At 34.5% G+C, this 14,304-nt stretch overlaps 2 protein-coding genes across 2 annotated transcripts; one reads left to right on the top strand and one right to left on the bottom strand.

The window, feature by feature from the left end:
• Window positions 1-3,618: 3,618 nt before the first annotated feature.
• On the top strand, window positions 3,619-5,318 carry LOC116120976 (hydroxymethylglutaryl-CoA lyase, mitochondrial-like). The gene is made up of 5 exons (XM_031406946.1): window positions 3,619-3,720; window positions 3,807-3,970; window positions 4,303-4,439; window positions 4,716-4,831; window positions 5,058-5,318. Exons 1-5 carry the CDS (start codon window positions 3,619-3,621, stop codon window positions 5,304-5,306), a joined length of 768 nt encoding a protein of 255 aa, XP_031262806.1. The 3' UTR covers window positions 5,307-5,318.
• Window positions 5,319-5,650: 332 nt separating this feature from the next.
• On the bottom strand, window positions 5,651-7,903 carry LOC116120997. The gene is made up of 5 exons (XM_031406966.1): window positions 7,864-7,903; window positions 7,545-7,663; window positions 6,515-6,585; window positions 6,293-6,379; window positions 5,651-6,216 (listed from the first exon to the last, which is right to left on the bottom strand). The coding sequence occupies exons 2-5, from the start codon at window positions 7,630-7,632 to the stop codon at window positions 5,959-5,961; spliced, it is 504 nt and encodes a 167-aa protein (XP_031262826.1). The 5' UTR covers window positions 7,633-7,663; window positions 7,864-7,903; the 3' UTR covers window positions 5,651-5,958.
• Window positions 7,904-14,304: the final 6,401 nt, after the last annotated feature.

Genomic DNA, 14,304 nt, shown 5'->3' with positions numbered 1-14,304 from the left:
AATCAGATGCAATCACATGTCAAACAATCATCCAACATGTCAAAATGAAACAATTCTAAAGCTTAAAAAATTTTACATGTCAATCAAATAGAGTATATCTCAAGGGGGTGTATATGTGTGTGTATGCGTGTGTGTGTGTGTGTGTGTGTGTGTGCGTGCATGCGTATGTGTTTTTTATTATTTACTAATATGCAATTAGAATATCAAGAACAAAGTATACTTACCTGGCAATTTGTTTTATCAATTTCTTGTAAGGGTCCTTGGACTTAGGGGTCTAATCAAGTCGAGTCGAGCTGAGTTTTTGACTAATCGAGCTTGGCTTGGTTACTATAGCAACAAGCTCGAGTTCGAGCTTGAGCCCAATTGAGCTTGGCAAAGCCAAATCGAACTCAAACTTGTAATACTATTGGAAACTCGAATTCGAACTCTAGCTCAATTAATCGAGCTCGAGCCAGTTTGATTTCAACCGAGTGCAAATTGAGTTGTAGCTAAATTGAGTTGTAGCTCGAATTAGAGCTCAATTAGCACAAACAAAAATACAATATACAATACATCACCAATTACATACAATTGAAATATTAACTCATATCAATTACACATTTACATTACATACTAACTCAAAATACAATGAAACACTTAACTCGTATCAATTACACTTTGCTTGAGATTGAGATTGAGACTAAGATTGAGAGGCTGAGACTTACACTGAGACTTTTGAGAGGCTGTAAAATCAACATTACTTGAGATTGAGAGGCTGAGAGTCTAAGACTGAGAGTGAATGAGAGTCACGAGAAGAAGTAGAAGGACGATTCGTTGGAGGAGAGGAAAAACGACGACGGAGAGACGACGAATGGAAAACAACGAAGAACAAAAGGAGAGATCTTTTTAGAGTTAGGGCTTGTTTCTAATTTGATTTACCAATTCCCAAATCGATTTTGACTTCATTTGATATGGTATGGGTGGATTTGCAATTTTTTAAAACTAAAACATATCATAAATTCATATGGCCCCTTATTATTTTAAAACCTCACAAATAAACCCTTGAGTTGGCTCAAGCTTGCGAGCTTCACGAGACGAATAGTACCGTGTTTGAACTTAGCTCAACACTATAGTCAAGCCGGCTCGGCTCGCACTCAACTTGTCCCAAGCCGAGCTGATTTCGAGTAAATTTTAAGCCAAGCTCAAGCTTCTCACAAGCAGCTCGAATCGACTTTCACCCCTAATTGGACTCCATAAAGGAACTTTATCAACTCCAATTGAATGGCTTTTCTGTATCCATTCAACATAATGATTATAGCATATAGTATAAGAATGGATTGATATATTATATGTTACCAAATTCAACATATAATATATCAGATTAAAGCCTTGTCTGTCTAGTTTCCAAGAATTCAATCCATTCATCAATTGGACTTTTATTGAGCAAGTTATGGCCAATTCACTACTGACTATTTAGTGGAAACCGAGATTGATATCATATCTTTTTTACCAGAATATGAAAGGTCTACAATTATTCAAATTAAGCATATAATACATCAAATTAAAGTCCTGTCTGTCTAGTTTTCAATGCTTTAATCCGTTAATCAATTAGACTTTTATTGAGCAAGTTATGACAAATTTACTACTGACTAGTCAGTGTAATATATGTCATTAATACAAAAAAAATAAAATTATCAAACACTAATTACATTAAACCACATGTAACTAAAAATCCTACTCATCCACATATTCCACAACAAATCATACTTACCAGGAAATTTGTTCATACTAATTTCTTGAAAGGGACCTTGGACTCCATAACGGAACTTTACCAACTCTATGTGGCCTGATTGCGCTGCTTGATGAATCAGCAAATCCTCTAAATTTGCATGTATACTTGGTAGTCGTCTATTCTTCTCAAATAAAACCCAGACAACATCCACTCTTCCATTTCCAACAGTAAGTAAAAAAGCAGTATCCTCATGATCATTTGTAATAGCCAAATCTTCTTTCAGCATGTGTGTGTGTGTGTGCGTAGGTGTGCATGTGCATGTGTGTGTGTGTGTATGTGTTTTTATTATTTACTAATATGCAATTAGAATCTCAAAAACAAGGCATACTTACCATACAATTTTTTGTTATCAATTTTTTGTAAGGGTCATTGGACTCCATAAAGGAACTTTACCATTTCTACGTGGCCCGACTAAGCTGTTTGGTGAGTCGGTAAATCCTCTGAATTTGCAAGTATACTTGGTAACCATCTATTCTTCTCAAACATAACCCTGGCAACATCCACCCTTTCGTTTCCAAAAGTAAGTAAAAAAACAGTATCCCCATCACCATTTGTAATAGCCAGTTCTTATTTCAGCATGTGTGTATGTGTGCACACACACGTGTGTGTGCTTACGTTTGTGTTTTTATTATTTACTAATATGCAAATAGAATATTAAGAACAAAGCATACTTACCAGACAATTTGTTACTATTAATTTCTTGTAAGGGTCCTTGGACTCCATAAAAGAACTTTACCATCTCCAATTGCTTACTTTTTTATGTATCCGTTCAACATAATGATTCCAGCATATAATATAAGAATGGATTGATATATTATTTTTTAGCAAATTTAGCATATAATATATTAAATTAAAGCTTTGTCTGTCTACTTTCCAATGATTCAATTTGTTCATCAATTAGACTTTTATTAAGCAAGTTATAGCCAATTCACTATTGATTATTTAGTACAAACCGAGATTTATATCACATCTTTTTGACTAGAATGTGAAGGGTCTATAGTTATTCAAATTCAGCATATAATACATCAAATTAAAGCCATATCTGTCTAGTTTCCAACAACAAGTAAAAAAGTGGTATCCCCATTATCATTTGTAATAACTAGTTATTCTTCTCAACATGTGTGTCTGTGTGTGATTACGCGCGTGTGTGTGTGCATGCATGCGCGCTTGTGTGTTTTTATTATTTACTAATATGTAATTAGAATATCAAGAAGAAAGCATACTTATCCAACAATTTGTTGTTATCAATTTCTTGTATGGGTCCTTGGACTCCATACAGGAAATTTACCATGTCTACGTGGGCTAATTGAGCTACTCGGTGAATCGGTAAATCCTCCAAATTTGCACGTATACTTAGTAACCATCTATTTTTCTCAAACATAACCCTGGCAACATCCACCCTTTCGTTTCCAGCAATAAGTAAAAAGGCGGTATTCCCATTATCATTTGTAATAGCTAGTTCTTCTTTCAGCATGTATGTATGTGCATGCGTGTGTGTTTTTATTATTTACTAACATGCAATTAGAATATCAAGAGCAAAGCATATACTAGGTAATTTGTTGTTATCAATTTCTTGTAAAGGTCCTTGGACTCCATAAAGGAACTTTACCATCTCCAATTGTTTACTTTTTTCTGTATTCGTTCAACATAATGATTCCAGCATATGATATAAGAATGAATTGATACATTACTTTTTACCAAATTTAGCATATAATATATGAAATTAAAGCTCTGTATGTCTAGTTTCAATGATTCAATCCATTTATCAATTAGACTTTTATTGAGCAAGTTGATATGTGCATGCACGCGTGTGAATGCATGTGTGTGTGTTTTTACTATATACTAATATGCAAATAGAATATAGACAGTTAGCAGATGCAAAGGATGTAATGGAGGGAGTTCGCAATTTGGAGGGAGCTAGATTGCCTGTTCTCACCCCTAATATGAAAGTCAGTTTATGTTCTCTAAAAATCCATATGATTCCTGGCAGTGCTATGCCAGTCTGACAATTTCTAACCTGTGGCTCAATATCTAGGGCTTTCAAGCTGCTGTTGCAGCTGGTGCTAAGGAAATTGCAGTCTTTGCATCAGCTTCTGAGGCATTTTCGAAGTCAAACATCAATTGCAGCATTGAGGAAAGTCTTGCTCGTTATCGTGCAGTTACTCTAGCGGCTAAAGAACTCTCAATACCTGTTCGTGGGTATGTCTTTTTTCCCCTTCTTCCCTTTCTAGCCTTCTTTGTCCTACCCCCAGCCACCCATCTGTTTCTCTCCCCTTTCCAGGGATATTCTATTTACTTCTATGAATTGTTAGTGAGAATTCTTTATGCTCAGGACCATTCTGTAAGTTTTGTATGGTTTTAGTTCTGTCTTTTTAATAACTTTGCTTGCTGACTCTGTATCTTTTGGTGTAATTCACGTTTAAATGGTTCCATTGTAAGGGAACCATATTTATATTGAAAAATTGTAAGGAGACCATATTCTTTATCAATTTTGCTGGGTCTGAGATGCTGAACAATTTGAATTCTTTTAGGTATGTATCGTGTGTTGTCGGATGTCCAGTGGAAGGAGAGATTCATCCATCCAAAGTGGCATATGTGGCAAAAGAACTTCATGATATGGGTTGCTTTGAGATTTCCCTCGGTGATACAATTGGAGTTGGTACACCAGGTAATTTTCTAAACTGCCTTTTGTTTTCTTAGCAAAAGTACTTTTGAATTAAATAAGAGTGTGACTAGTGTCAAATTATTCTTGGAATTTTATTTTATTGAAAACTATCCTTTTACTTATTTTGTTTGGGTGGGGAGAGGGAGGGAAACAGGGAGGAGGAGGTGGGCTACACCTTTACAGGATTAGACATTAAATTTTTTCCTTTCTGATGAATGGATTCTCAAGTTTTGGAGTACTTTATTTCATTTCTGTTTTCTTTCATTTTCTTTGGCTCAGGTACTGTTGTTCCAATGCTTGAAGCTGTTATGGCCGTTGTTCCTGTTGAGAAGCTTGCTGTTCACTTCCACGATACTTATGGACAATCTCTTTCCAATATTTTAGTATCCCTTCAAGTAAGCCATAGTAGATCCAATCTTATGATGATAGACATTCTTATCTAGTTGATCAGTCTTCGCTAATGATCACCAGAAGTCCATTTACATTAGCCCAGATTTCTTAGAGATGAAGCCACATTCTTTTTCACTTGGATTTGATGATATTCTGTAGTGACTAGCTCATCATGTTTTGTTTTTGTGAAACTGATGTTAATTTCATTTCCTTTTGAATTTGTCGCCACAGATGGGGATTAGCGCAGTGGATTCCTCTGTTGCGGGTTTAGGTGGGTGTCCATATGCTAAGGGTGCTTCTGGTAATGTGGCTACCGAAGATGTGGTATATATGCTTCACGGGCTTGGTGTACAAACCAATGTGGATCTGACGAAGCTCCTGTCTGTTGGCGAGTTCATCAGCAAACAGTTGGGTCGTCCATCTGGTTCCAAGACAGCCATTGCATTGAACCGGGTAACAGCGGATACCTCCAAAATATAATATGGTATTAGATGTATCTAATATATGAGTAAACATGTCAAGTCAGGAAGAGATTTGATTCTTACGAGGCATATTCATAATATGTATACTACCTGGTATATATATTATGTATAATACAGGAATAAAAGTAACTCGAAGCCATGAATCCAGTGGTTGTAATTTGTTTACGAAAAAATTCAGCGTGTTCAAGTATTTCAGTAGCTGATTATCCAAGGCAGAATCCATTGTTAAAAGTGAATGGGAATTGCATCATCTTAAAAGATGATTCCTTGTATTCTCTTGCGGAAAACAGTTATTCATACTTAGAAGTAGAACAAATCAATTCTCACATCATTTACATTCATCAAATGAAGTATTTATGTTCTTTCTGATTGCATAATAGTTGTGTTACAACTTATAAGATGATTAAACCTATTTTTGCGTATAATTTCACTGTATCCAAGACCCAATTTGTTCACTTAATCGAGATTATCTAACACTTTGGATCGAGTAGGTACTTCATATTTAATGAAAGCTTAATCAGACATTAACCAATATGATGAACACAAACAAATAGAAAACTATCAGTATCTTTGACTCCAGTGAAACAATATTAATTTGTCTCCAAGAAGCTGAGTTTCCTACTGTTGATTCCCCAGTAAGTTTGATATGCTCAATGGCGCTTCTTATTACCGCCTTTCTTCTTACCATGGTGCTTCTTTCCCCTTCCTTTCTTTTTCCCTTTGCCACCCATAGGTGTACCGGGATCACTGTTTCTTGACGGGGTTCCATGTAACAGATGCTTCACATCAAGTACACCATTTCTAAAACGACCTTCAGTCGACTTAAGCACCCTATCCTCAGGCCTGCGCTTCTCCATTGGTTTTTTGGAGCCAGCAAACTTCCCTCCAAATCGTCCAAGAATTGCCCTCTAAAAACCACAGTTGGTTAATACAAGTGCATCAAATTTTGCAACAAACCATTAGAAGGGTGAAGAAATCAATCACCTCTTCTTGCAACTTCTGTTCTCTTTCCTTTTGTCTCTTCATGGGTACTCGGGCCACACTTAATGGTAGTCTCTGCTTCTTAGGAGGCTATTGAAACAACAAGCATGAAAGAAATATTCAGGAAGAAATTAAATTGCATTACAGTATATAGGGCTTTAAAGAACATAAAAATAAATAAATAAATAACTGTCCTCAAAGCTTGCATGCTTTGTGAGTTCTTACCTTTCCACCTAAAGATACAACCCTTTTGTTCTCCAGTTCTTTCCTCTCTTTCCATGTCATGTGCGAGGAACCTGAGATGGCAGAATATCAAAGTTAACAAAAAAAAAAAACTAATTTGCATTCATGCATCGACTGTGGAGGGGCAATAACCTAAAACAAATTAAAAGAACAAACAACCATGGGATGAAATTGATTACAGTAGCTCACCAGCAAATACACACAAAATAGTACAAACCCTCTCTTTGTCAAAAGTTATAGCATTCCTACACATCCAGAGAATCAAATCATGGCTATCAAAGTGCAAGCTCCAGAGACTTATCCTACAGCTAGATAGGATTTAAAATATAAAAAAAAACCCAAAAACAAGACCAATGATAAAATCTGGCACAGGAGATTGAAGCTGAGGCAAGTGAGGCAGGCAGGAGTGCTTCAGGTACTGCTATGTCAGAGAAAAAATTTACATCCTATAACAGCATAGTTATTTGGTAAATTTCATTCTTCACTCTCATCAAATTATTTCTGCTACTACATTTCCACCCATCAATGAAACTTATAGTAAAGTAGTAGCATTAGATCAACCAATTTTCGCCATGCGAAGGTCTTAATCTGACAATTGTTCAAAAGAAAAATTAATTCCCTTCAAGAACATTAGGACCAATAATGATACTCCTATAAAGTACTTCCCAATACAACAAACTTTCTTCAAGAAAACACTAAGGAATTCTAAGCAGAATTCACAAATATCACCCCTCTATTTAAATTCAATTTCGAAATTGTATCTTTCTCTCCCTCTCTGTCTACGAAGCTCTCAGCCCACGACATAAGTTCAGAAGAAAGCATTTGAATTACTTAATTGCTTTTTCTATACTATATTAACCCCAAAAACGAGAACAAAAAAAATCCAATACAAACAGTTTCCACTAGAATCAACAAAAACATGCATCAAAGAAATATTTGATAATCCACGTACAAATATCTTCACAATTAAATGGAAAAAAGAAATTAAGCTGAAATAAAAGTAAAAAATTACCCAGAAACTCTATGTCTTTCATAATTTTCCTCAAGTCCATCTCTTCCTCCTTCGTCTCCATATCTCTGCTTTGCTTCTTTTTATTCATTTTTTTTTTTCTTCTCTGCACTTCGCACGTCCTAGTTCAGAACAAAAATTCAAAGATTTGTGAACCAAAGATATCAATACTCAATAGAAAGAAATTGTAGCGAAGGCGAAACAACGTAACAGTGAGAGAAACTAAAGGCTTGACGAGTGTATAAGCGACACCGGCGGGAATAAGAATCTACAGCGGCGGCCGTGGCCTTTAAAGTATTTATTGGGTTATCGGAAAGAATACCCTTTAATGGTTAAACCCTTTCTTCTTCGGGCGACTTTTTGAGGGCTCGAAGGTAGAGGTTTTTTATTTATTAATGGGCCGATATTAGCCTATCAAGGTTCAGAGAATTTAAATGGGCTCCACTCGGCCCAACTATTTGATTTGGACAATCCATTTAGTGGTCCAATCTCATAATGGGCCAATAGCTGTGTACTGTAAATGGGATAAATTTGGCCCAAATATTTGAAATTAGACAATCACTTAGTTGTCCAATCACATTGTGGGCCTACTTGGACCAAGCAAGGTATGACCTAAACCATTTAAACTTGGGAGGGTAGAAATAGAACCCTAGGATTAAGAATGTGAGTCCTAATCAATTTGATAAATCCACTTTTTAGATATCTTAGTTCAATTTGAATATGATATAATAAAGATCTTTTTTTTTTTTTTTTCGAAATAGGTGTTCGAACTAGCTTGCGCAGATCTCGACTAATCACTGTATGTAACTAGGACAACATCCCACCACCATATTCACCTGTTTGAATCTTGAGAGCAAGGGAAATTCAAACCCGAGACCACTACTTTAAAACCCGTACCAGAGGGCAACCTGTTCTGCTACCCGGGTCATGGGTCAACCGGTCCAACTAGTTGGGACCGATGATGTCATCATGCTAACATCAGCATTGCAAAAAAAAAAAAAAACTTGTTTTTTTTTTTTTTTTAGATTTTGAAATTTCCATTTTTTAATATGACAATAACAACTTAATTACTGCCCTATGATTCAAAGTTCAAATTCAATAACAATCTCAACATAATTTAAGTATTTAACAACAATCCAAAGTCCAAATTCAAACATGATGTTGTGTTCATCCATTACATATAAAATGACAAAACACATAATAATTAATAACAAAACATTTGATGCAAGTGTTTTTTCTTTGATCCGTCTTCATGTTGATTAAAATTCATCATCATCATCATCATAACCATCACTATCATCCAGTGATGGATCCAGGATTTTTGTCAAGGGGAGGCCTCCGCGGCTCGGCCATTACTTGCCAAATAATTAGTGAAAACTTTAAAAAATCACCAAACTTTAATTAAAAAAAATAATTCAATATTAAGAACCTGAGAAAAAAAAATATACATTAACACAATATTTTCTTACTTGAATAAATCTATGAGAAGCAAAATTTTGAGTAAAAGTGTCGAGTAAACCTTGAACAAAACCTTCTTTTAATATTTTCATTTTTGGCTTTCAAATATAATAATATAAATTTTCATAGCGTTGATCAAACCTAGCCTAATTAAGCTAAAATCAACTAAAACTTAAATCAAGTTAACATTACGTTGACTTTTACTATGAATTAATAAAAGAGGGGAATTTTTTTTAGTATAAATATAGATAGTAACTCAAATTTCTTTAATAATTTTGAACAACTGAATGGTGACGTTTAGAATATAGGAAAGTGGTGGGTGAAGGATGAAGAATAACGTCCTTTAAAATATAGTTAAGGTTTTAATTTGAGAAAGCATGTTCATTCTTAGATAGAAAATACAAAATAAACTCACAAAATTAATATCTTTTTCTCTCAAATTAGAATAAAAAACCTCAAAAAGAAAAAAAAAATGATTCAATCCTTAAATAAACTAAATTGAAATGAACAATATACATACATAAAATCTATAAAACAAAAAACGGAGTTAATTATGACACCTTGAGAAGTGAAAATTTAACAATTTCAGTCTTCAAAAATTTTAAGAGAGAATAACATGAGAAAGAGAAAGAGAGGGTAAAGAATTTGCGGATAAAATCATAAAAAAACAGGTAAAGCTGTGTAGAAAAACACTGGAGAGAGTTTTAAACTTTTAATATGATGTGGGCTTGGAATATATATATATATATATATATTAATAACAAGTTTTTTTGTAGACCTAGATATATAGTATGTATAATAATTCTTATTTTTTAAAAATTTGAAGGTGCGTCTCGGTATATATGTTAATTAACAATTTTATGGCCTGTATATTAATAAATTTTTTTTTCAAATCTGAGGCCTACCCTCAAAGGGGCTGAATCCGCCCTTGCCATCATCTACATAAATTTCAATAAAAAATAGAAATCATAAGTTAAAATTTATAATTTAATTTAAAATAGATACTAAGTTGCTTAAAGATTTGAAACCAACCCCCTGAACCATCGGTTGAATCATAAAAAGAAGGGTGATTAGCAACTCCAGCAAGAATAGATCCTTCTCCATATAACATTTGTTCCAACTCCTTATAATTAAGTTCACTAACCTCCTCTTTATCGTCAACTATCTAACCTTCAATTTTATCAATACTTTCATAATCAATAGGATCAAAACTTATTTTCTTAGAACACCTCCTAAAATACCATAATGAAATATTAAAAGCATGACAAGAAAAATATTAAGGAAAATAATAGATAATAACAGTAAGAGTGATGCATGATTGAGTAATTGACAATGTTTTATACCTGTTTTGCAAATGCAAGTTATAATGAACAAAAACAAGATCATTTAACCTTTGATGCTCTAATCTATTCCTCTTTTTAGTATGTATGCGCTCAAAAACACTCCAATTTCGTTCACATCCCGAAGAGCTTGAAGTTTGGCTAAGAATTTTTATTGCAAACTTTTGCAAATTTGGAGTACTATACACAAATGATCTCCACCATTCATCTAATTGAAAATTAAACATAATAAATAAATTAGACTTAAAAAACAAAAGAACTCATAAATTTTATAACTATTACATACCAAGACGTGTGGTTTTGGTGGTTTCAAGAGCAAGCCCACGAGAAAAGCTTTCCTCCCGGTTTGAATATAATCTACTCTCTTCTATTAACCTTGTCTTGTTCAAATTGAACGCACTTGCTTTACTGTCAATAGTATCAAGGAAACCACTCATGACTTCTTGCTTTGTGTAAAAAGATGCTTCGTCATATTTAAAGGTAGGATTCAAATAATAAGCCGCAGCATGGATATCACGACGCAACGTCCTATCCCAGCATAGCTTAATGATTCGTGTATAAGGCTTGTACAATCTCTTTTTATTCTTAAACAACTTCTTAAATGCATTTTTCGCTCTGTACATGCCATCATACACATATCATATTGAAGGCCTCTCATCTGAGTCTACAATCCGGAGCAAGCGCATCAATGGACTCACAACTTTAGATATTTTACCCATATCATCCCAAAAATCGTTATCTAGAATTATGCCAATAACATGTTTGCCTTTATTACTTTTTGCATATCAAGAATCAACAAATAACTTATCTGTCACCGTAGCTTGCAAGTCATGTTTGTGCTCATGAAGGCTTCTTATTGCAATGAAAGTTGTAGCAAGATGAGTTGCGCCCGGATGGACAATTTCTTTCCAACCACGTTCAATTGATAAATAATAGATGTTAGTCAATTATAAAAAATGCATATTATGTTATGACTTAACAAGAACATGAGCTAAAGGTATATTATCTGTCTTTTCCTCAATCAAGCTATCAAGAATGTATGATTATATACAAACTTCATCACCTCAGAAGCACGTCTCACAAGATAAACTATGTGATTCATCTCAACTATGTCTTTTAAAACCAAATTTATGCTATGTGCTGCACAGGGCGACCAAGTAATACTTGGATATTTCTCAAACAATATCCTTCTAGCAGCTTTATAGTTGGATCCATTGTTTGAGACAAAATGGACAATACTATTTGGTCCAATCCATAAAGCTACCTCCTCAAATATCTTCAACAATGTCCCAGCATCTTTCACAACATTTGAAGCATCAACTGATTTCACAAAACAAACTCCCTTAGGACAATAAACCATAAAATTGATCAATGACCTATGTGAATTATCAGTCCAACCATCAGCCATTAAGGTACATCCAACATTTTCAAAAATAATTATAAAACTATCAACAAGAAGCTGCACTTCCTTCTTAGCATCTCTTAACAAATTGACACGCAAACCATGATAATTTGGGTGTTTATACCCAAGCCCAATTGCAGCCATAGCATCCACCAAAGGCTGAAGATAAATTGAATTTACAGCATTAACTAGGATACAAGCATCGTAAAAGAATCTTGCAAAAGCCATGTTTGCTCTCCACATCGCATCTTTTCCAGCTAAACAACTCCTAATTGATGGTTGAGATCTAACAATTGTCCTTAGAGCAAAATAGTCACCAACCCCAATAGGTTTTTTCTTTTTGATTTGTCTAGCATTGTACTTTGTTTTTTTACTGGCAAACCTACCTTCATTTATGTGAATTTATGATGGACGAAACTCTTCACTATCTTCATTTAACATATCTCCTTCAAATCCATATACGGTAGCACTGTAAGAAGTATTATACTTACTAAAATCAACCTTCTTTTTATTCTTTATCCTAATGTCTTTTAGTGATTCTCTCATCAAGTATTGAACATCAAAAGGGACTTTTAAACAAGCACCAACATTCCCCTTTGTTCTAGCTAGATGTTGTTTCATTCTAAAAATACCTCCCCCTCTAGTTACTTTCCCATAGCGAAGACATTTTAATGTCTTCTTTCCATTTGGATCTACACCCTCAATAACATGTGCCCATGCTATATCAATCCTACCTTTACTAGATTGTGAAGAAGACCTAGAGCCAGATGTTGACATTGTCTGTTTTTAATCTTTATCTACCTGTCATATAAGAAATAACAACAATTTAGTATATACTTGGCATATTAAAACACCAGCATATTATGGACGCATTCAAGGATTGAATCTAATTAATGCAAATATGCATCGAAAAGAAAGGACAAACATGATAAAAGCTACAAGATCCATAAAATTATGCCAAAGAAAAAGAGCAAACACATAAATTAAGTATGATATGGCCCGTAATAGCTTAATGGACAAAAAAGAATTCCACTATATTTGAAGTAGTTGGCATACAAGACTGGAGTTCTTACCATAGCCAACTGTTATGAAGTATAATTATTAGGGGCTATGTTTGACGTAAACATCTGTTGCATCCTTCAACACACTAAGTCAATCAAACAAAAAAACACTACAAGGTAGGACAATTGGTTGAGCTACTTTCCGCAATAAAACAGAATCACATTTTTCAAAAGAATCATTGTTTCCAAATTTCATTGTTAGATAACTTAAAATATAAACTAAAAACTTATATTTTTAAGGTAGCTCAAATAATTTATATATGACTTGTTTACGAATAAGCAATGTAAGCTTTGAACTATAAAATAACAGTAGAAATTACACAATTACATAGCTATACAGAGACTTGATGCAGTTTTTCCATAACATAAACTTCCCTCTAGACTAATAACTAATCTCTAATTCTCATAATCAAAGATAATGTATTCCTCACATTATGAGTAACAGCATTGGCATCAATCAAATGCCCATTCTCACCAACATAATTAATTCAAGATAGACATGACTGGTGAAACAATCTAGATAAGCTATAAATTATTTCCTAACTCATCATCATATAACAAGAACTTAGATACATCAACTTGATAAAAGCAAACTACCTTTTACATCTTGCCCCAAAAGGGACATAAGTGCAAAATATTCTAGTATCAATCAAAGATTAAATGAGTAAAACATAAACGAAATAATACCTTGGTCAGACACAAGCTAATTGAATATCTTAAAACCTAGATTTCAACAATCAATTTCATAACAAATTTGTAAATTAATTTGGGTTATTTGCTACTGACTACTGAGCTACTCCTGCCACTCTTAAAGAACAACGTTACAGATGTTTCTCAACCTATATTTTCCCCATTGACAACAGCAAACTAGATCTGCAAAAATGAAAGGGGTCGTGACTCATGAAAAACTTACACTTTCTGAAATGGAGTTGTGTAGTTGTCCATTTCCAGTGAGGAATGGAGCTTTTGTCGTCGAGGAATGGAGTTGTCGTCATCTTCGTCGGCGATTTCCAGCGAGGAATGGAGTTGTCATCATTATTGTCGATTTTCAGCAAGGAATGGAGCTCTCGTCATCGATTTCCGGCGAGGGAGGAAGGTGTCGTTGTCGATTTCAGAGAGTAGAGTTGCGATTGACACAATGGTTGTGATTTCAGACTTCAGAGAGTGGAATTCATTGAGATTGAGTGGCGATTAGAGTGGGTAGCTTAGATTTCAGATTTTCAGAGGATCTTTGCGTAGAGAAACTAGAAAGAGAATGGTGTTACCATGTTAGGGGCTTTTTCCCCTTTTGAAATATTGGATTGGTTTATCAAGCGATTCGGTTGGACCGGCGGTTCGCATTATTTTCTTGGTTCAATGACGGTTCATAGCGGGCTATTGAATATAACCGGGTTTTATATTGACTCAGACCAGACATGTGACCAGGTCCCGATCCAACCAGTTAGACCGATCGATCCGGTCCGGTTTTTAAAACCATGCCCGAGACTGTACGCATAAAAATT

This window comes from Pistacia vera, unplaced genomic scaffold, assembly GCF_008641045.1.
Source record: "Pistacia vera cultivar Batoury unplaced genomic scaffold, PisVer_v2 Contig954, whole genome shotgun sequence".
NCBI classification, from domain to species: Eukaryota; Viridiplantae; Streptophyta; class Magnoliopsida; order Sapindales; family Anacardiaceae; genus Pistacia; species Pistacia vera.
This window is presented reverse-complemented; position numbering and strand designations above follow the sequence as displayed.